This window comes from Ylistrum balloti, unplaced genomic scaffold (assembly GCF_031769215.1).
Source record: "Ylistrum balloti isolate Yb309-2 unplaced genomic scaffold, AGI_CSIRO_Ybal_v1 Utg370974, whole genome shotgun sequence".
Lineage (NCBI taxonomy): Eukaryota > Metazoa > Mollusca > Bivalvia > Pectinida > Pectinidae > Ylistrum > Ylistrum balloti.
This window is the reverse complement of record NW_026782546.1, coordinates 652,167-675,906: the sequence shown is the minus strand read 5'-3', so window position 1 is coordinate 675,906 and position 23,740 is coordinate 652,167. Positions and strand designations below refer to the sequence as shown.

The following is a 23,740-nucleotide window of genomic DNA, read 5'->3' as shown; positions in this document are numbered from 1 at the left end:
CCAGGAAGTGGAATGAATAATCTGGATTTCAGCATACATCATTATGAATGACAAAACAAAGTCGTTCAATATTGTTATTGTTGCCCAAATTTTTGCATCTCCACAAGTCATATGTTTTATAAATTTGTTGTCTTCCTAACTCCTAGCCTGGAGTATATGTATTTAAATAGAAATAAAAAAAAATAAAGCAACATCAGTCTTTCACCAGTGTCTTGGTCTCTTCATGTTTATTTCAGAAGGAAATGGTAAATGCAATGTATGATAATGTCAGTTGCTGTGACATCATCTTGTACAAAAAACAATTATACAATGTAACAAAATTTTGTTGCATCCTGTTCAGCCTGTTTAGACTTGGTTTTACAATTTCTATGAAGGGATCTTCTTTCTTTTCTAACAGAATGATATCTTATGAATATAGCTAATACAATATATTATATGCGATATAAAAGATATTTGACACTGCACAATGTAATCTGCTCGCATGCTTTGTAGGAAAAATTGTCCTTTGGCATTCAAAATCTTTCCATATAGTAAATAAATAATAAAATCTTTCCACAAAGTTAATAAATAATAAAGCAATAAAAGTTACAAAATGGATCATTTTACAGATTTAATTACATTAATTAGAAACAGGAAAAAAGTTATTGTACATTTGTGTTTTCCAAATTTTTGGAGACAGGTTAAAAGAACAATGTACAATGAAAATAACATGAATTACTACCTTGTATATTTTTCAGAAATACATCACAAATACTGTAGCCAAAATACTCGATCATCAATGGCATCGTGAGGGATGAGTTTGAGGCAAATCACTCTCAACCACTGAATGTAGGCATTGAGTATATTAATATTCAGAAAATACAAAATTGTACTTTTATTAGTAATTTATTCTGGTACTAAGTGACTGAAATTACACTGAATGATGACACCAGTAGCACTACATAATAGATTGATGGACTAGTTCAATCCATACAATTCTAATAGATTTCAAAGTCAATATCATCAAAGGTAATTCATTTTTCAACATTTCTCATTATTTGCCAGTCTGACATAAATAAAATCTTCAAATACAGACTTACATATTTGGTGATATCACTTGAGATACCCTTTGGAATCGAGAAAACATTACATCTTACAGTCATGCTTATTTGGAGTGTTAAAAGAATCCCCATCTCCAATATCTTACTAAAAACTGCATTTTATTTGTGACAATGAACTAATAATACAGCTGATATTCAAAATTTTCAGTGATAGGTCTAAAACAAATGAAGCAATGTTGTCCCATCATTTAGATACTGTGTGTAAAGGTTGTTTTGGCTATGGTTCCAGTGTAGGTCTAAAACAAATGAAGCACTGTCATCCCATCATTTAGATACTGTGTGTAAAGGTTGCTTTTACCATGGTTGTTCCAGTGGTAAGTTGACAAGAAATAAAGCACTATCATCCAATCATTTAGGTACTGTATGTAAAGGTTGTTATGTACTTTTTTGTGAAATTTTAAAGCAATTTTTTCAAAGGCTTCTAAGTTTATAAGAATACATTCTGCACGACAACCTTCCTATTCAGCATGTACGATCACAAACACTTCTAATAAAGTCAAAAGAACATATTCCACCCTTGTGATTGCAAGGAACATCTTTTTCAGTGAAAAATGAAATCCATAGAAAATAACAACCTTCATTGTATCAGGTATTTCCATGTTTCACTACAGATTTATTCTTGATAATGCACCCAGAAAAAAGTCCATGTTTTGGTACAATTAAATATTCATCACACCAGAATGTTACTGAACTAATTACAGCAGGTTGTATAGAACAAGATCAAATTAAATTATTAGTAGAGATCAGCTAATTTTTAACATACTACTTGAAATGTCTTCCTGTGGATAAGTAATATTATATCATGATACGTTGTATTTACACATCAACATGGACCAAGTTAATTGTACTCTGCCTAAATGGAAGAAGGGGTGTCCATGTAGTTATATGCTATTTCTTGAAATCATAATGTATTTATCTGTCATATAGATTTATTTAGAATTGCAAAGGTATCTTTTATTAATGTTACCATGTTTGGAGTTTTCCATAGTTTAATTACATATCTTCATAGTGTCTTACTTAACAGGTCTGACAGATGTTAATGTATAAATTACAACATTTTTCAAAGTGAAACATGACTTCATATGATATATCTATTGAATATAACAGTTATTTATATTTTTGTTCATTTTTAACCAATCATATCACAGCATTTGCAGTTAAAATATCAATTTCCCTAGGGTGCATCAGGACTTCAGGAAGGACAACTCTAGTAAACATAGCCATGAAATAGTAGCCCTACATACAGATGTAGAACTATATATCTGGCAGAATAATGATACACACATGCAGTGAAATTATTTATATTTTTCAATCTTGACTGGCACGTTTGAAAAATATAAAACTTTCCACTCCACTTCTACTTTTATTCACTAAGAAACAAAGCATATCCTCTATGAATTATTGAAATATACTAACACCTACAAATGTACTGGCATTACAAAATCCCTCAAACAGTTTCATGTCAAGTTGATCTATTGGAACTCACCAAATGCTAAATATTAGCATTTATTACAGTGTAATCCTTAAAACTCATTGCAGTTATTATGTCACTATATGCTATTACACTTATATAGTTGAGTCCTTAGTTGGAACTTGTATGCTTACCACTACAGGTATTTCGGAGTTGCAGAAACTCTCTGAATGCTAATAGCATAACATTTTCGAATCACTTGTTAACTCATTGTTTGCTAACAGCATTAGGTAACGTTGAGCCAGTCACTAGTGATGTGCACTATAGGTTATAGGTACAGCTGTTCCAATGCTGCAGCAGATCTGATGGATCCATCATTTACAAGTAACTGTATCCCGAGTGTACCTTTTTGGAGTTATCATGTGCCAAGATATGTCTATTGTCCAGTCATGTGTTTGCCAATGGCATTGAATCCCAATCCAGATTTGATGCAGGATCATTCTGAGCTTGTAAAACATCTTGTAGCATTTGACCAAGCCTGAAATAATTTTACATATCTTTATATTTCTTAAAATACAACATCATGCAATGATTTCTTTCCCATCTTATTTTTAACTTATTCAATAAGCCACCTAAAATGCAAGAAGCAATGACAAAAGAAATATCCAAGATTGCCATATACAATTTTTGTTTGTAAACTGTGTACCTTCTGTGTGTTTCCTTAGAATCTTCGACTACTTGTAAAGACTCCAGTGATTCATTGCCATATAATGAGACAGAGATGCTAGCATGACCACTACTTCCACGTTGATTGATTTCACCACTCTGTAAAATACATTAAATTTAATACGAAATTGCTTGACTGGGATGCAGATTACAGTTTGAGAAAATCTCTCTTAAAACTATTGATTGCAAGTCCATTTTTGTGATGTTGATAAAAGAAAAAGAACACAAATGTTTCCATTTTAGTTGTTGAGCTGTAAGCCAATCTCCTTTTGTAGTATTAAAGTCTTCAACAAAGTTTGCCAAACATTACCACATTATTTTTGTATACGATCATTTAGATATTTCGTTAATTGTGCTGTCATTCAAAAACATCAACATGATAAGTGAATATACGAAGGAAATGATAATGAATTTAGTATCGGCAGTTCTACAGGGCCGCACAGTGTGGGTTATTGTATCAGATCCCCTAAATCACCAAGTACTAGTTTTGGACAGTGATCTTGATATGTGGAACTTGTGAAATACCTACTGCACATTATTATCCAAGCATAAATATGAAAAATTTAACATTCTGCATTCTGATATTGTCTTTAGAAATTAGACAGAAGACAAATACGATGATCACCACAGACTATTCAATATCTGATATATGTACCAAGTTTTAATGACGTTTTAAAAACAAAATTAAACTCTTACCATCGTTCTAAAGAGATGCCATATTTCGGACTGACGTCGCTTCTGACATTTAATCAATTGTTCATTCGCACTGTTTATATCTCTGCAACACTTCTCAATTCCTGGTAAAATTTGGAACAGTTCCTGCTTGCAAGATCCTATCTTCCTGTTGGAACAAAAGAAATAAGATATGAGTGAAAGATGACACATCACCTAAGCCAGTCTAGATAGGAAAAAACTGATTTATATTTGATTTTTCAGTAATTGATGAAAGAATGATGCTGTAGTGTCATTCATCTCACCACAGCCACTTAAAAAAGTATTTGTATATTAAGTCCAAAGTTGAGCAAAAACTAGGTATCATATCTGAACTATTAAGCAACATTTTCATTGAAGGCTTTGCTGGAAACTAGCAACAAAGGCCGTCATAGATAGGTTATACTCTCCGATTGGGACAAAATTGAAGTCTGAAAAATAACAAAGAGCAATAAGAGAGTTATGATTTTTGTGCACTGCCCTCCTACTTGTTGAGATCTATCTTTCTAGGAAGTCTTATGATAATACCTATTACCGTTTTAGTGTAATTTAAGTATGAAAATAACAAAGGGCATTAAATGTTATATTATGCACAAAAAAGGATGGTTCCTGTGAACTGCCCCTCCTACTTGTTGAGATCTATCTACCTATGAAGTTTTAAGCTGATACATCTTATAGTTTTTGTATTATGCTCCAAACAGAATGATGATGAGCAAATGGACGGATGGACAAGGTATCATCCTTTGCTAATACTTCTAACCAAGTTTGAAATATTTTCAATGGAAATTAAACAAATTATGCTCAAAAATAAATTTTTCCTTTACCTGGACACAACTGAACATACAGGATACAAAGAGAATACACGGTAAGTGTTTATAATATAAGCTGTATTTGGCGAGGGTGAAGAAAGACAAAAGTGGCGAGCCTCTTCATGATTTTTTGTAAATAAACTTGTTCATAACAACATCAAATATTGCTTATTTCAACAGTTTTACAGCCCACCATCATCAGATGGTAGACTATTCAAATGGCTCTGCGTCTGATCTGTCATCCGTTCATCCTGCGGTCTGTCATCCGGCCGTTTGTCTTTCAGTCGTCTGTCCGTAAACAAACTTTGTAATTGCTATTTCTTGAGAAGTACTGGATGGATCTTTCTCTAATTGCAAATGTAGGTTTCCCCTGGTCCCTAGTTATGCCCGTTTGATTTTAGGACTGATGAAAGAAACAAAATGACCGACAGGCAGCCTTCTTGGATTTTTTCAATTAAGTCTGTTATTGCTATTTCTTGAATAGTAAGAGATGGATCTTCCTCAAATTTCAAATGTAGGTTACCCTTGGTCTCTAGTTGTGCCTATGTTATTTTGAGCCATCTTGGATTTTTACTTTAAAAAATTGTTATTACAATTTCTTGGGAACTGCTGTACAGATCTTTCTCAAATTTCATGTACATGTTTCTTTAGGTCCCTAATTGTGCCTGTTTGAGTTTGGGACTGACCAGAAAAATAAAGCAGACAGGCAGCCATCTTGGCTTTTGCCTAGTAAAGATTGTTATTGCTATTTCTAAGAAATTCTGAATGGATATCTCTCAAATTTCATATGTATATTCCCTTTGCTCTCTCCTTGTGCTCATTTGATTTTGGGACTGATCAGAAGAAACAAAATGGCTTCCAGGTGGCCATTTTGGATTTGGCAGGTAAAAAGATTATCATTGCTATTTCTGCGATGGAATATTCAAATGTCTTGTCATTAAGAGCATCAACAGAGAAGAGAAAAGAAGGCAAAAGATCCAGCTTTCAAATTACATATAAAGATCAACCAATGGTGGGTGCCAAGATCCCTCTGGGATCTCTTGTTATATTGTTAAACATAGTTTTAAAGTAAATTCAGAAATTAATTCTGTTGAATTTAAGCTCATGCTTCATTACAGGGGTCCCTGCCGAATACATAAAAATTTATAAGGCAAGCATATTTTCGACAATGGCACTGCCATTTGCAGGATAAAGATAAATATAGACAACATGATACTACCAAGCACATGGACATTGAAAATATATACATAGGTAAACGGAGAGACACTCCCAAAAGTAACACATTTGACCCCAAGACATAGACTATAATAATTTTTACCCCTTTTCTAAGAGGAAATGTGAGACCCTAAGGTCATGAAATTCATAGTTTTGGTGAAGCATCTTAAGACCCTTCCATCCATGAAGAGCATTAGGTTCTACCATGTCTGGGATAAGACAATTATTGAAATCTGAGTCAATTTGATTACTTCAGGCCCCTGGGGAACAATATATTTCACTGTTTTGGTTCATCTGTAGCCAGGGAAGATTTCTGTAAAATTTTGTTTAAATCAGTGCAGGATTTTTTAGGATGAAATAGAAAATGTTAAAAGTTTATGTCTTTGTCTCAAGTGACCTGTAATAGGATTACTGTAATGCTTACCGGTATATGCAAATATATTTGATACATTCTATAGACCTTTCATGACAATCTAGGTTTATGTTTAATGGCACTAAGTGGTAATTATTTTTTTATTTTTGTCTACCTTGTGATTTTTATCTTTTATATCCTCCTGCTGCATAATAACTCTTCATCTAATAATTCAAATCATCTTTGATTCATAATATTAAGACAAAATTATTTACCAGTTAAGAAATAGTAAGATGTTGACATCTGAACGATTACACATTTGTTTCATTTTGATCATTCTGGTTCATAATATTATAACAAAGGAAGAAGCAGTAAAATATTTAATATTTGACCTTGACATTTAACTCTAAGACCTTGACATTTGGTAAAGTGACTTTTTGATCGTTTTTTAATCATAATTCTATAAAATATTGTTACCATTAAAGACAGAATATGTGGCCCTTATTTGAACCTGTTGACCTTGAAAGCACTTCTTCATTTAATTCTGGTCAACTTTGCTTTCATAACATTACAACAAAGTATTCACCAGTAAAATATTTATATTTAAATCTGACCTTGACCTGTAGTGAGGCAATTCTATCTTTAGTGATACACAGTAACCTTGACTTGGACAATTGGACTGGAAGACAATAAAAAAATAGTACTTTCTGTGAAAACAATTGAGAAAATCTTAGTGTGATCAGTGAAAAAGAAATGATATTTTGCAGTAACCGACTATTTACAGTGACCTTGAACTTTGAAACCCTAATCTGAAAAGTTATTCCTAACAAACAATTTGTTTGATGAAGCACAGGATGGAATAGGAGTGCAATTTACCCAACAAAACTGAAGATATTGTGCTGAAACAAAAATAGACTGGCAAACTGATTATTATTAACCCACATCTTAAATGTGAGGGGCACTATTTAGAGAATGAATAAGCATCATTTGAAGGAGAATACAAATCTTCATACACTAGGTGTCGATACAAGTCCTGAAGGTTTTTGTCACGACTCATCACACACTTGACTACAGCAGTCACCATAGGACGATGATCTCTAAAGGTTTCTCTACCAGCTGAAATACAACACAACATGTAAATGATCCAAACCAAGTTTTTATGCTAAAATGTGTTACTCCTCAACATGCATTTCTTATAGATGTCTCACAGAAATTAGGTCTTAATGTATATGTATGAAAACAAATCATGAATATGACGTAGAAATGTTTTCAGTGAACAAAGTAGTTTGTTGACAGATGACAAACTATACACAATCTTTAGGGAAACATTAAGCTAAAAAATATTACATGTACAGCTGGATAAAATTATAACGAGGAGTGAAAGCACTGCATTTCCTGCTTATAACTCTGAAAAATATATTTCATGGCAATTTAATGTCAGTGTGTAAAAAGTTTAAAATAGTTACTTAATAATAACAGAACCTTCTCATGCCAAAAGTGTAACTAATATCAGTAAAATGAAGAAGGTGTAAACAAATAAGATGTTCTTACGGCCTTTCCCAGATTGTCTTAGTTCCTGGTACAAATCCCTAGACGTCTTCTCCCTGGTGCAGACAAATCTTTATATTAGTCTTGCATGTAAGTTAACAGTATCTGATATTGATGTATCTGATGTATCTAATGTTTCACTGAAACAGCTTATCAAATATCACCTTTTTTCGTTCAGAACTTGATTTCCCAATTCAAGAAGTATGGCTTTGCATACAGATAATATTTCAATTGCAAATTCATAATAAGATTTGTTGAAAGGAATTTATAATTTTTAACTAACCCAAGAAGCCCAAAGACCTTAATTGTCATCTGACTAAAAGACCTATGTAGGAAAAGGCCAAAAAGGCCTAAAATAAAATGCTCAACTACTCTACAATTTACAAAGAAGATATTGTTGGTTCATAAAAACTTTTTCTGCAAACTTGAAATCATATTCTCTATACATGCTACTACACAAATGCCATTACTCTGAACCTGTTGTTTGCTGAAAAATAAATTTAAGATCTCAACTCACTTAACCCAAGAGATCTTGAATATAGGTCAATTATTCAAACAAATAGGTAGCCCTTTACTTATACTAAGAACCAATATCAACAGCCTGGACCTTTCAGTTATTGAGAAGTCATTAGAAAATCTGTACAACATTTGACCCCTGTAACCTTCAAAAAGAGAAAAGGTAAATAAAACAAAAATACTGGTAACCCTTCATCCAAGCTTGCTAATCAGCACTCTGGGTCTTTTGGTTATTGAGAAAGATTTAAAGATTTTTACACATTTGTCCCCTGTGACTTTGAAAGTGGGTCAAGATCATTCTTTTTAACAAACTTGGTAGTCCTTCATCCCAACATGTTACAGGTCCAATATCAGCACTATAAGCCATTTGGTTATTGATAAAAAGTCAATTGAACGGAAAGTTTAGGCACAGCGGATGGTGGACAGTACAGTGATTACTGAAGCGTAAATGATGACCAATCACTGAAAATTTCAAACAATTTCATCATGCAGGTCTTAAGTTCAAAATCAGAGGGTAGGTTTTCACACGACAAAGAAATACAATAATTTTGTTCATTGAACAGCTAAAATATCAGTGGATTTACTACCAAGCATTGACATGGTAAGTGGATCAGAATGTTACTTTGGTATACTGTGATAGTAAAACAGGACCTGCTAAACTTTGATTTTAAATTTCACTATATAGTGGTGAGTGGTTTTCATTTTTTTTAAGTACTTGTTGAAAGAAAAACTAACATTTCCTCTAAAATGATGTTCTTGTTTGTTCGTGCAAAAGGGCTTCTCTGTAACTCCACAATTTTTGTCTGCAATGCCGTGGACTGCTGGTCAAGTCTATTGCACTCTTCTTTCTACAAAAAAATAGGTTTTCAAATCAGTAACCATAATCTGAATTTAGTAATCATGTAATATAAAAAAAATAATTCCCGCATCTCAACCCCTACTGACATAAAACATAAATCAAGATTTTAAAGTGATTCCCCTATTTGTCCCTGTCTCTCTGCTCCCAGAGGATTAGACCCATTGTATGTACCTTTACCCAAGGATGCTGCAGATTACGTTTTGATATAACACTGTCATCCTTATAGAACTAGGATTTTAAAGTATATCCTCTATTTCCCTATCTTGATCTTACCCCAACCATCTGTTCACAAAGGGGTCAGACACACTGTTTATACAAAATTGAGTAACTTCACCCCAGGATGTTTCAGACCAAATTTTAACAAAATCCTGTCATTCCTACAGAAGAAGAAATATTTTGAAGTTACTGCTCAACTTACTGCATTGGGTTCTGCCCCTCAAGCCCAAAGAATGGTCATACACATGTTTTATACAAAATTAAGTCCTTTTCTCCAAAGAAGCTTCTGATCAAATTTGGTCAAAATATGCTGTCTTTTATAACTATCTGCGATCTGCAGTAAAAGTTGATGGACAGATGACTCACCACAACATAGGATCTCCAAACCTTTGGACCAGGTGAGCTGACAAAAGTTGTTTGAGGACAGCATAGTTCACATATTAATAACATATTTCATTTTAATACAAATTTAACCCTTTTGGGTCCTACACAATTTAAACAAGAGGCCTAATGACCTTGATGGTCACCTGAGGTTAACAATATGGAATATAAAGGTTAAAGAGTAAGGAGCATCCAAGTGTTAAGAAAAAAGAAAAAGTAATTGTAACATTGATGATCATGAGACTAAGTGGTCTGTTTTAAACTCTTAGGGGTCAGCCAGGGTTGATATATCCAAACTGTCATCCTACACTAACTATTCTTACCAAATTATTACCAATGCAAAATAAATAACTTTAATTTCCAAAATCAGACACCACTGGACAAAAGGCAATCACAACAGGTCATGATGGGATTTTGTCTTAGGTACCTTAAAGCATAGTTCAGCATACTGATCATAATGCATATTGATACTTGAACTATTTAATCATCAACTTCCCAAAGACAAGACTTGGTCTCCTTCTGGTCTCTAGAAATATGAAAAACATGGTTCAGCATACTGATACCATCAGGTAGCCCGCAGAAAACATTTCCTAATGTTTAAATCATGTAGAAGTATGTTGGTAATTACGGTACGCTATACATAGGTTCTATGTGATAAACCCATATAATCCCGAAGTCTGGTAACTTACTATAGCACTATATTCATTCATGTCTTCGCCACTTTGAAGCCATCTTTGAAACAATTCACCCGAGTCAGCTGAAGTGAAAACAAGAAATACTGTTAATATAATAATTTGTGAATAGTTAAATACCAATTCTTATTAAATATTGTATATCAAAAGAAACTATTAATACAAAAAAATCCTTAATGTTATAACATGACTACCATGTTTCCCATTATTATCATGAAATATCTCGCTGGAAGAAAATAAGCATAAAACAATACCATGAGATATGATCTGAAAACAATATTTTACAAAATTTTTAAGCTGGATACACAATATAATACTGTTAATAGGAGGTGTTGTACATAGGTCACTTAAAGCTAGTCATAGCTGGCTTCATGTACTTACAGAGGTTACCATTGGACATCTGGTCCTTATAACATGCCATGTCATGTCTCAAACTGAAAGACCATTTAAATGATATTAACATGTAGTATAAATTTCATTATAAGTAAAAAAAATGTGCTTCTTCACTTAAATACACATGACAATAGATTAATAATATGCACACATGGATCTGATCTAAAAAACATTTGATTTCTTCCATGAAAAATATAGAATTCTATGGGAGGTACACATGCAGGACCTGTGAGACCCTTGGAGAGATAGATATTTTACTGGAATAGCTGTTCATAAAATTTGAAAATGGATTCCATTATTTGATTTTAACCTACAATAATCGGATATGCCTGGCAATAGCTCCCTTCATATACACGTGTATATTGCTGTTAAATAAGATTTCCATTAAATGCTACATCAATGTCCAGTAATAAGCCCATCCTATGACTGTGAGCCAAAGGCAATGTGTGGATCCCTTAACTTTGGTAGTGGTTTATGAACCCCAAATAATTAATACTACCTCTGTTGGAAAAACTTCATCTTGGCCATCAGATAATCACTCTCGTTAACCATCTTTGACTTCAGACGAATAAAGTCTGAATTTGTTCTCAATAGACTGAGCCTGTTAAAACAGAAGTATGATAGGTGTCAAAACTTTCACAACATCAACACCAGAAAATCAACCAAATATAATTTGCTACGATGTCAGAATAAGTCAAAATCATAACTTAAAGATTGTAATCTGATCATCCATGTATGACAGTGTGTGCAAAGATACTCTAAATTAACAATCCTGCATTTGACGATTCACAGATAACTGAACATCAAGTCATAGAAAGTAAGAATTATTGATATCTTTACAATACAGATGAAATTTTGGTACACAGAATTAAATGGCTCAAATGCATCTTCTAAATCTGATTTACCCTATAGTGTAAAATGAAATAAATGTCAGTATACTTACATAGCTGCCCGCTGACTAAGGATCAAACGCTTATAGTCAACCACCTGTTCAGCACAGAAAAATACACACTCGGCCCATGCCTTTTTCTGCTCCTACATGGATGAAACAAAAAGATATGAAAATAACTCAGGTATTTTCAGTGTTAGGATGATCTTGCTAAATTGTTAAACTAAATCCAAAATATCAGTTGCAGTTGTTACATATTTCTGTGTCACCCTGGTACTACTTTGGCTTGGATACACATTATTACACATGTTGGTTTCATTGTTGATAATCTTGCTCTTATCTAACTGGATACATGATGCATTAATGTATTACTTGTTACCAGTAAAATGAAAAAGAGTATCAAATTTTGCATTATTTTTATGATTTCAAAAATTAATGACCACTCCAATGCATACAATTATTTCAATATATCTTCAAAAAAGAACTAATGAAGTTTGCATGCAGCTATGTGTGAATTCACCTCTGATGCAGGAACTTGATACAACACATACCAAGAAATGAGTTTTGAAGTATTCTTAAAATATATTTTATATTTTCTTTACCAGTATCACAGCTACAGAATAATGAATAGATATAAAAATAGGGTAAAAATAAATTAAGTTTTCAAACCGGATAAGGCAGTAGAGTTGTTGGATCTCGCACTATGTGTTGCACACGTGTGGGAAGTGGTTTGAATTTAGTTGGAACCTCTGAAGAGCCACCCTTCCTGAAAAGGAATACCACCCAGTCTTCATCACACTGAAATCAAGATTAACATAAAGAAATTAAAAAAGATGTATTTGAGCCATAAAAATCAATTTGAAAACCTAACGCAAACAGCAATAAATGCCCATGTAAATAGACAACAAGAGGCCCATGGGCCTCAACGGCCACCAGACTTCACTATATAGGCTTCCATCATGAAAAAGCAGTAGTGGAAGTAGGAACAATTCAAATTTAAAAAATCCAAATTACAGCAGTGTACTTCGAGTGCTGAACAAAAACCAACATCATTTTCTTACTCTGAATTGTTCCAAGGCACCAGTAGAACTGACGAAGTCTAACATGTTTTTTCTTTCAATATTTCTGCTGCAACTACATTCTAATGCTGGAGCTTGGGGGAAAATTTGAAATGTGTTTTGTTCTGGAAAACCATGACTGAGTAATTTTGTTTAAAATGGCAGCTGTGAGTGCCATGAAGAACTTTTGATCAGGCAAGAAATAATTTTTGTTTTGTTTCCTCCTATCTCCACTAATTTTCAGCTAAATAGTTTTTCTCTCATGGGAATATTTACCAGTACATACAGTACTTCATATAATAGGTCACAAAAGTCAACAGTACCAAACTCAAAATTAAATACAAAACATACTGGGTTAGTCCAGCACTGTGAGGCTGACTGTTGAGGGTCAGGACTGGCACCACTTGCCAACAAGAGGTCCTGATCCTTGATGGGAATTGATGTTTCCTGCTCAATGATGTTCATTAGTTGCTGCATGGAGTACTCCTCCGTCAGGGGATATGACAGCAAATGGTTAGTGGCTACGTTCAGGATGTGGATAATCTATGAAATGACAATAAAATATGATCAAAAGTTGGCAAGGAAGTCAATATGGCAGTGTCTTCATACGCCATAAACGTGATCAGTGAATTTTCTTCTTATGAAGGACATGCAGTACACATGTACCATTTTATATTTACATTTTGTATTATTGTTGCCATTAATTCTGTGTTAACCTGGATTTAGTTGAGATATATTCTGTAGACTCCTAGAATATTTCATAAAAATTAACAACAGTTACAGAGCAAGTCAGAGGAGTTGACTAGAAGTTGTCTATTGAGTTAGCCATCTCTGTAGCCCACTCTACGATTAGGATGTCCTCCCTAGACTTCCATTAGGTACATGGAGTAATTAGTAACAATTTCACATGATGCTTTTTTTAATAATTTTGTAAACTTGTGATATAACAAGGGAGATCATCTCAATTACTGTAAATCCTATTTTTCTCATTGAGCTCAATTTATGTGGTCTTTCAAAAAATCACTTTTTTTCCAGGACTCTATGTGGATAAACTTAGCTCAATAAATCTTCTTCTACAAATTTGAACAGTTTGTGGACATATGAATTGATGGATTAAGTATACCCATGAAATCAAGAAAAATAAATCCAGAAAATAGTCCCAAGAAATTAGTCTGTTTTGTCATTCATGTACTACCAAAGAGGTCTGAATCACCTTTTTAAAGCCTTTGAACTATTTAACAAGTTGGCTTTGATTGGAACATAAAACTGATGATGATCCTACTTCCTCAATGTATATTATAATAGAGTAAGATAACTCTATCAGAAGACATTACCAACAATTCATGTACCTTCATATTTAGTACTGTATCCAACACGCTGAAACAGCTAGGTCTACCGTCGACTAGACCTCCGCCACGTGACTTGGGGTCCCACCGCAGCATCAGTTGCAGAAACTTCTCAAAATACACTTGAAGTGTTCTGTCAACAAATATCAATCAGAATATCACTGATTCACATTTATGTAGCTTTTATAAAAATTGTATGTGATAATGAATTTTACTTTTGGTAAGTTTTTTTCTTGAATTTCTTGAACCATCAATCTTTTCTTACTTTTTCTATTCATGTTGAAGTAATTTTGAAAAATCTTCTTAGGGTTTGAATAAGCTTCTTCACACTTACCTGCAAAGACTTATTGGGTATAAAAGTTTCTTGGAAAATTTAACATCACCACTGATGTCATGATAAGCAGAAATATCTTCTGGGGATTTCTGACAAACCTCCTTGTGCCTTAAATTATAAGATTACATAAACAAATAATTAAACAAAAAAAAATATGTATCTTTGACAAGTTCAATAAATAATTAGATATAAAATGTCTGTGTTACACTTTTGGTCCTTTTTCACCAATTCACTGTTACTAATGCCCCTACATAAGTCCCATTACTCCTTTTAAATGTTCAAATTCAATAAGTCAACAAACTAAAATCAGCTCACATCATTTGTTAATGATTAATACAACATACAAAGAAGTATTGCACACCCTAATGTTGGTACCATTCACCTTTTTCCAGTAGGCAACATACCATCTCCCGACAATGATACATGCCACTATGTACTAAAGTCACATATATACAATAAAATCTCCTAAAGGAAGCTAATTTTCTAACAAAATTTTGACTGTATGGCATATACAGCTTATTTTCAAGGCTTTTATATTTTCAAGACATTCTATAACATGTCCAGTCCAAATCTTTTTGATCATTCATGTCTACCCCCAGTAGTTGCTATTTTCTATTAAAAAGTTGACAGATGCTGGATGGATGACAGATGCTGGATGGATGACAGATGCTGCACCATGACATACGCTTATTGGCCCTTCGGACCACATGAACTAAAAATCAAATACAGATCGCAGTGATGTGAACAATAGTGCCTGATAAAATACTATGCATTATTTGCAGAAAAAGCTGATGACCTACCATGTAACAGGAGGTGTGGAGGGAAGGAATGGTCGGTAGCCTGTGATACATTCAAACACCACGGTCCCAAAGGACCAGTAGTCTACTGTACATGTGTACTTTTGACTGGCAAATAACTCGGGGGCCTGAAAAAAGAACAAGTTTAAAATCATGATCTATTTCAATTTTTCCCTACAAGTACAATGTACTTTTACGTGATGATTCCCCTTAATATTTCTTTAGGATATAGATAAGGTAAGGTGATATTTGAAAAGTTTGTCACTCTATCTTAGGTTTTTTTTGACAACTGAAAATTTGTATTGATGAAAGTGTCTTTGTCAATCTATTGATCAAATACACAGAAGGCTAGATTCCAAACTTGATACATAAATCACATCTTATGTAGAGTTTTGGAGTTGGGATTCTGACATGACATGACATGAGTTATTTTTGCAAGTCATTTGCTTCAATAAAAAAATAAAATAATGAACATAGAAAAAGATGCTAATGATCAGTAAAGTCAACTTACAAGGTATTGTAACGTCCCAACAAAGGATGTACACACACTTCCTTGATCCAACTCTTTGGCATATCCAAGATCGATCAGCTTGTAAACAGTCTGGAATAGATTATTATATACAGCTACTTTGGTCAATGATTGTTTACATTTCAATCCCTGTATATGACCTTGAGTTTTGTTAAGACATGTACCATTTCCGTGTCAAAAGTTGCAAGGGGTATTAAAATACATGCACATCTACATATGGCTCTTATTACTCCTGTGTAGTTTCAATGAATTCAGTTCACAATTTACAAGGTTAGGAGAATCAGTTTGGGAAAGATTATCGGTCTTCTTTTGGTTGCCATGGCAACAATCCTAGCATGCTACAGGCCTAATATCATTCATACAAGCATTAAGAAAAAGAATCATTTCCAGGCAAAATATTATCGAACTTCCCCTTTTGGGGCCCGCCCACTAGTCCCTAGGGATGGAATCAACTTTCTGAAGATCAGAAATCATTCCTTACTCTCAGTGATGATTCAGACTAAATGTAGCTGAATCCATTCAAGCATTTTAAATGAGTAGTATTTTGAAGCAAAATACTGACTAACTTTCCCATTTGGGGCCCTGCCCACCACCACATCCATAGGGGTTGAATCAATCTCCTGAATTTAAGAAGGATTCTCCACTTGCATGCTGTGTGATGTTTCATACCCAATTTGGTTAAAATTCATTGAAACATTAAAAAAGAGGAGCATTTTGAGGCAAATTATTGTCTAACTTCCCCTTCTGGGGCCCTGCCCCAAAGTCTCTAGGGATTGAATCAACTTTCTAAAGATAAGAAATTATTCTCTACTCTCAATGATATTTTGGACCAAGTGTGGTTGAATCCATCCAAGCATTAAGAAAGAGTAGCATTTTGAAACAAAATATTAGCTAAAAGAGTAGCATTTTGAAGCAAAATATTAACTAACTTTCCCATTTGGGGCCTTGCTGCCCTAAGGTTCCTAGGAGTCAAAATAAGTTTGTGAATTTAAAAAACGATTTTCCAGTTTCATTGATGTTTCATATCGAATTTGATTGAAATACATTTAAGCATTAAGAAAGAGTAGCATTTTGAAGCAAAATATTCCCTGACTTCCCCTTTTGGAGCCCTTCCTGAATTCAAGAAATGATTCCCCACCATCAATGATCTTTCTGACCAACTTTGGTTGGTATTGATGTATTAAAAAGTGGAAATGTTTGGAAGCAAAATACTGACTAATTTCCCCTTTTGGGACCCCACCCTAAAGTCCCTAGGAGGTTGAACAAACTTTCTGAATTTAAGAAATGATTCCCCACTCTCAATAAATTTTAGACCCAATTTGGTTGAAATCCATTCAAGCATTAAAAAGGAGTAGCGTTTTGAAGCAAAATAATGTCTTATTTTCCCTTTTGAGCTCCGCCCTAAAGTCCCTAGGGGTCGGATTAAATTTCTGAATGTAAGTAATAATTGCCTACCCTAACTGATGAATTAGGCTGAAGTTTTTTGAAATCCATCCAGGAAGAAAGGAGGAGTAGGATTTAAAATCTAATTTCACAATCTCCTACTTTGGGGCCCCGTTCCTCGACCCCTAGTGGTTGAATCAAAATTCTGAATTAAAGAAATGATTACCCTCACCAAATGATGCATCAGACCAAATTTGGTTGAAATCCATCCAGGTATGAAAGAGGGGTAGCGTTTTAAAGAAAACGTTTACGCACGACACACAGCACACAACAACAGACGAAGCATGATGGCTATAGGTCATCTTGACCATTAGGATATACAAAAGAGATAATTTGCACAATAATATTTTAGCACATTTTCAGCATGAATGTATAGACCTTTACTACATCATCAAGACAAAAGAAATAAGATTTCATACATGTAAGCCAACAATCAAGAAGTTTTATCCTTGGTGAACTTTTGAATGGCAATTAAATTTACAGACCACTTTGAAGTATCACTACAAGTCATGATCAACTGGAATGAAGTTTCTAAAATTTAACACAAATAAAGACACTTTTTCAAAGATCAATATCATTATCTTCACATAAACATTCTAAATTTGTGTCACTGAATAATCTCAATCATATTATTAATCATATTCTCCATTATACATACCTTATCTTCTACAACGCTCAACACTATATTTTCTGGCTTAAGATCTCGGTGGATAATCCTCTTTCCATGGAGGTACTCAACAGCTGAAGCTATATCCCCAACCAAACAGCGGACTTCAAACTCTTTTAGTCCACAGCAGTTCTCTGGTTTATTTAATACCTGTCGTAAAGATTGTCAATGAAATTCAGCTACACTGGAAAACCCTGTGATGTTGCACCTTTCAACAAGACATCTAGGTTCATGGTTTTAATTCTCTGCATTGATGTGAACGATCTGCACACCTCTACATGCTATCACCTACGTCAAGAATAATGGTTGAAAGATGCTAATATTTTTTTCATATGTGTGTGAACTAAACAGTACTGTAATATATATATAAGGGATCTGATATTTCCTATAAAACTTTACAATGTATTTAGTCACCTGTCAGACCATGTTGATTTATCCCTGGTATCTAAATTTACTTTCACCCAAAGACCCCAATATGCTTCCATCCAGGCTTTCAAGAGTGGTTCCACAATGGTGTTAACATGAGTATACATTTCTTTCAATTTTTCAATCTGTGATGTCCAAACTAGTCTTGTCATGGATCTAGACACACAGCCAGAACTGACATCCCCAAGGAGAACTTATAGACACCTCAAGTTCTCTGCAAAGATGCACTTCTTCCACATACATGGATGCATCCTAAAAAATTCCTGAGGATCATATCATAAGTGAAAAGCAACAGTGGCTTTCTCAGGCAACAAAAAGATGCCCAGGTATTAAAGTTTATTCCTGATATCTATCCGAAAAAGCAGCTTTTGTTTTTCAACAAATGAATTATATATTGTGATTTTCAGAATAAGTATCCTCTTTTGATGCCAAGACCAGAAATAACATGGAAACAACCTCGCTGTCAGTGATTGCGTTGAAAATTTAATTGCATACTCATGCAACACACATTGAGTGAAAGCTCAGCATTTAGGTCCATGAATTTAAATTCTATAGGGCATTTTGTTAGCTGGCACCATCTGCGCTATGAAATTTGTCAAGGCAGTTGACAAAAAACCTGTATTAGCATTTAGAAGGAAGACAAAAGTTTTGTGAAATCAAGTTGTTATTTGACAGCAGCAATTCCGATAAATTTACATGGATCAATGATTGGCATGTGTAGTGACCTTACATATTTTCAGCTTTGTTGTGTTAATGGGTTTTCACATCGTAATTTTTAACCTGTAACTGTATGTCATTATATATCAATGTTTACTACTTTAGTTTGTTATATCTAACCAACAACATACAGTATATGTGTCTTGTCGAGTGTAGTACCTGTCTGTATTCATTGTGTAAGCATTCATTGTATAGCTTTAGGCTTACCGTTTGGGGTTTTTTTTCTTTGAGACAACCCAAAAATTGTATTGAATGATTCTGTGTCTGTAGCAGTCTCAGCACAGAACTAGTCATGTCTAATTCACCCTTAGGAACTCATCCTTCATAATCAATAGTTTATGATGGATTGTTTAAAATGTACAATCATACATCTTCACACTGATGTGAAAAACATCAATTGAACATTTGTTTGATACACAAAGTTCTTAGACACTGAAGAGAGACAAGTCTGGGGTTAAGTTCCAGAAATATTGTTTTAAAAAAATCATTTGTTCCTTTATAATTCCATTAATTATACATATTTTGGATATACAATGCATTATCTAAATAATTAAAACATTTCCCTGTTGAATTTACTTGAGCTGATAAATATTTATTAGAAGGTCTTAACTTTATATATTGAGTTGATACCTTTCTGAGATCACCTCCAGCACAATACTCCATAGCGAGCAGAGGCAGCTCATTTTCTTTCACATCCAAAGGTGGTGGTACTTCTCGTGCAGAGATCACATTGGGATGATCAAGACGTTTCATAATATCTACCTCCATAGTCCATCGTTGACGATGCTTTGGTGTCATTTCATTTTGAACTCTACATCTTTTGATGGCTACTGCTTCATTTGTTTCCTATAATAAATACCATCACACACCCAATTTTTTCATTACCACTTGTAAGAGAATTAGTTTTTATACACAAAATGCATCATTTGGTCCAGAAAATTTTTGGATTTTACCTTGAACTTATTGACTCAACACTACACAAACTATAGACATGCATTGATATCAGATAAGAATCAGAAAAACTTAATAACAACATACCAACTGACAGACTAACTACATGAGGCTCATAGGGCCTGTTTTGCTCACCTAGTTTAGTTTGCTAAAATTGCTTAATCTAAATAATTAAATGAAACGAGTTTGAAAGATTTATATCTATTTCCCCTCCTAAGCCCTGCCCCTCTATCCCTTGGAAGTCAGATGCATTGTTTACACAAAATTCAGTTTCCTTCATGTTAAGATGATTTGGGCAAACTTCAATCATTCCTAAAGAATAAGAATAATTTTATAGAATTTGCTGTATCCCTGCTCCAGGAGGGCGAGACCCATCATTAATACAAAATGATTTCCTTTTGCCCAAGAATGCCTTAAGACCAAATCTGAGTAAAATCTAATCATTCCTATAGAAGGAAAAGGGTTTTAAAGAATGTCTAAAATTTCCCCCTTTTTGGCTCTGCCCCTCAGACCCCTGAGGGAACTTCTGACCCAACTTGTTGAAATCTGCTCGATCATCCATGTCTTGCACTTATTTGTAGGAAAAGAGGATGAACAGATGGATGGCTGTGGATGCAATAACTGACATTAGCTTACTTGGAAAGGGCTAAGTGAGCTGAAAATGCAACATACCAAATTTTTCCACAAAATAACTGTACCAAATCCTCCAGAGCCAAGAGTCTTATCTTCCTTCCATCCATCCTCAGATGGCTGAGTGTTGCCGTGTTGCATACTGAGTAATTATTTAGTCTGAAACAAATAGAAGGGAGTGATCAGATCTTCATACAGAAATGAAACTGGTGAATACTCAAAGCCTCATATACCTAGCTTTTACTTTCTTGTCTGAGCAATAAAGTCATTTCAGTCCATGGCTGTCAATGTACCAAATCAAAAGTTCTTAATTTATATAACTAATGCTATCAAAACAAGATATCATTGATGGATACTACTGACTGTCCAGGGAATGTTTTCTAATTTTTGAGATTGATTAGTTTAGGGAAACTTGAGTTGTGTCAAAATGCATCTTCTACTTATAATAAGACGGTCTTACGTTTGGGTAACATTCTAACTTGAAAAGCAATCCAAAAACACCATGCACATTTGTTCAAGAAAGCAGTGTGCACAGAATGAGTTTGATTGGTTCATGAGAACTCAAATTATTGTATGGAAACAAATTTTCTATTCATAGTAACAGTGACCACTATCTTTTGACCTTTCACTTCAAAAAGCAATCCCAAAAATTCCTCTGGACAATATCACAATCATTCTTTAAAATTTTGTAAGTATTTCTATTCAGTTTTTTGTGGATATCTATTCAGTACGGATGTGTTCATAAATTATACAAAAAGCACTTCCTTACACATCTATCACAAGAGGCTTACTCTATCACAAGGCATATGACCATTTTAATATCAGCCCGGGGTAGAGAAGGAGGCCAGTTATTGATACATTACAGTAATAGCACTATACCTTGTTCACAGATCTAAAAACTAGGTTGTTATTTCTGTTGAACAATCAATATTTTTTATATTGTCATGATAAATTCAGGACTTTATTAAATGAAATACCTTGTGTAACAGAATTTTGATGCTGAATGATCAATTATATCCTTAAATAATTTTTCCCCATTTATTTACATAAAAATTAAAATTGTATTATGTAATTTCAATTACTGGTACTAGTGTAGTAGGAATGAGTACTGAAAAACAGGTTCTGTTCCTGTTGGTTTCTGTCTCTACTCAGGCAATCTATTGCTTGACTTAAGGGAAATCCCACTAGTTATGAATAGTAATGTGAACGTGATCTGTACTCTCATCTCCTTGACCAACTGGCCATTCAAACAAGATGCCCAAAGGACCTGTATCGCTCATAAGTTGAGTTTACTGAAATTGTGTCATCTAAATTAATCAAAACAAGAAGCCCACTGGTTTGAGAACCAGGTGAGCTAAAAACTGTGCCAGCACTGTCACAGATTTCATAAATCATGATAGTAAGGAAACTTTCTACTTTTAAACTTTGTTGATAATGTCTCTAAACAAATCTCAAAGGACACCTTAAAGGCATACTAATTATTTATCTTGAAAAAACATTCATGATTAACAAATATAATCACCAACTTAACTAGAAGATTTTGCTTGGTAAAATACAAGCAGTAGTAGTAGAAAGGGACATATAAAATTTTGTTGATGTCCACTCTGGTGTTCTGCAGGGATCAGTCCTCAAACCCTGTTTACGTCTCAATAATTCACTTCAATGAGATCCCTGTGGAGCAGACTATACTATTGCATACCTAATCATCAAATCTTACAGTGATGCCAAAATCCTACATCACAACTTGAATAGCGTAGTACTCTGGGGAAAAAAATGGGCAATGGCCTTTAATCCTGCATGGATATTAGAATATGTAGACCAGGTCAAATATCCGATTGTAAAAATAAAGTAGTAGGGAAATCCATATACGTCACAACACCCAGTGGCACTGTATGTACAATGAAATTGGGTACAGGACAGTACTTAGTGTTGAGTGCCCCGACCAGGAGTCAAACCTGAGTCTGCAGCATGATAATCGACCAGCTGAGCCAAAGAAGCATGCTTCATCGCCTGAGTGACAGACACTTTATTTAACACTGTATTAGCCACGCCAAATCAACCCAATCCTTTTACAAGTGTTTATCTAGCTAACGTTATCTAATTTTCAACTTTTGGAAATGAGACTCACTAAAGATTGTGTCTTTTCTAAATCTGAAAATTAAACTAACGAGTTAGATATACAAGATAAAATAACCGTCACTCATTTGGGAATCACTTAAACATTATGGTATGGGTATTTGTAGCATACTTTACACGAATAAAAATGCTATTATTACAAAAACAAAATCATCCTAGTTCCGAGTCTTTTCTCCTCCAATGATATTGTCTCTACTTTGTTGGAATCGGGAAGGACTAATTGTTTACATCGGTACTTTCACTATCAATGTAGTGTTCGACTGTGACGTGTTGAGATGAAGTGGATGCGATTAAAGCTGTTAATACTCAATTCATAAAAACGGGATAATACACCTTTGTCGATACTGATGAACTTAATTCAAAAGCAGTAAATGACACCATCACTTTTCCCGAACATCATCCGGATTGTTTGTCTGCATTCTTTCGGGAGGTATCGGATAAATGATAGCTATGATATACGCAGTTCAATCAAGTAGTTATTACTGTTGCATAGACCATAACGTCAGATTACATCAGGTTATCATTCGTAACGCATCGGGTGCCTTTCCAATAATACATTTATTTGGAGTTTTTTTTAAACAAAGCTTGAAAAACGGTACTTATCCGCTATCTTTCTGTTTATAATTTAAAAGTAAATTTAGAAATTGGAAACAGGAATATCAATGTTTTTTTTTTTAATTTACTTTATTACTCTGAAGTTCCGGGAGAAAATTGGGACTTCATAATGATAGGAACGCGACTGACATGACCTCACAGGCCTATCGTATGCAGTGTAGCCGAGAATCAAACAAAAGTCAAGCAGAACAATCAGATTGTGTTATTTTAAGAAGGAGTTATTACTATTGCTTATCTCATGGAAAAATTGGTATCAATATCATTAAGCACCGA

General features: G+C 34.0%; 1 protein-coding gene across 1 annotated transcript; it reads right to left on the bottom strand.

Annotated features, from left to right (window-relative positions):
- Positions 1–212: 212 nt before the first annotated feature.
- LOC132559814 (inhibitor of nuclear factor kappa-B kinase subunit alpha-like) lies at positions 213–23,265 on the bottom strand. Its single transcript, XM_060224440.1, has 20 exons — positions 23,186–23,265; positions 20,759–20,875; positions 19,766–19,981; positions 17,984–18,142; positions 15,865–15,954; positions 15,357–15,481; positions 14,557–14,664; positions 14,226–14,355; positions 13,228–13,419; positions 12,488–12,616; positions 11,873–11,964; positions 11,429–11,530; positions 10,918–10,970; positions 10,534–10,601; positions 9,124–9,236; positions 7,876–7,928; positions 7,338–7,440; positions 3,934–4,078; positions 3,218–3,336; positions 213–3,049 (listed from the first exon to the last, which is right to left on the bottom strand). The coding sequence occupies exons 2-20, from the start codon at positions 20,855–20,857 to the stop codon at positions 2,959–2,961; spliced, it is 2,187 nt and encodes a 728-aa protein (XP_060080423.1). The 5' UTR covers positions 20,858–20,875; positions 23,186–23,265; the 3' UTR covers positions 213–2,958.
- Positions 23,266–23,740: the final 475 nt, after the last annotated feature.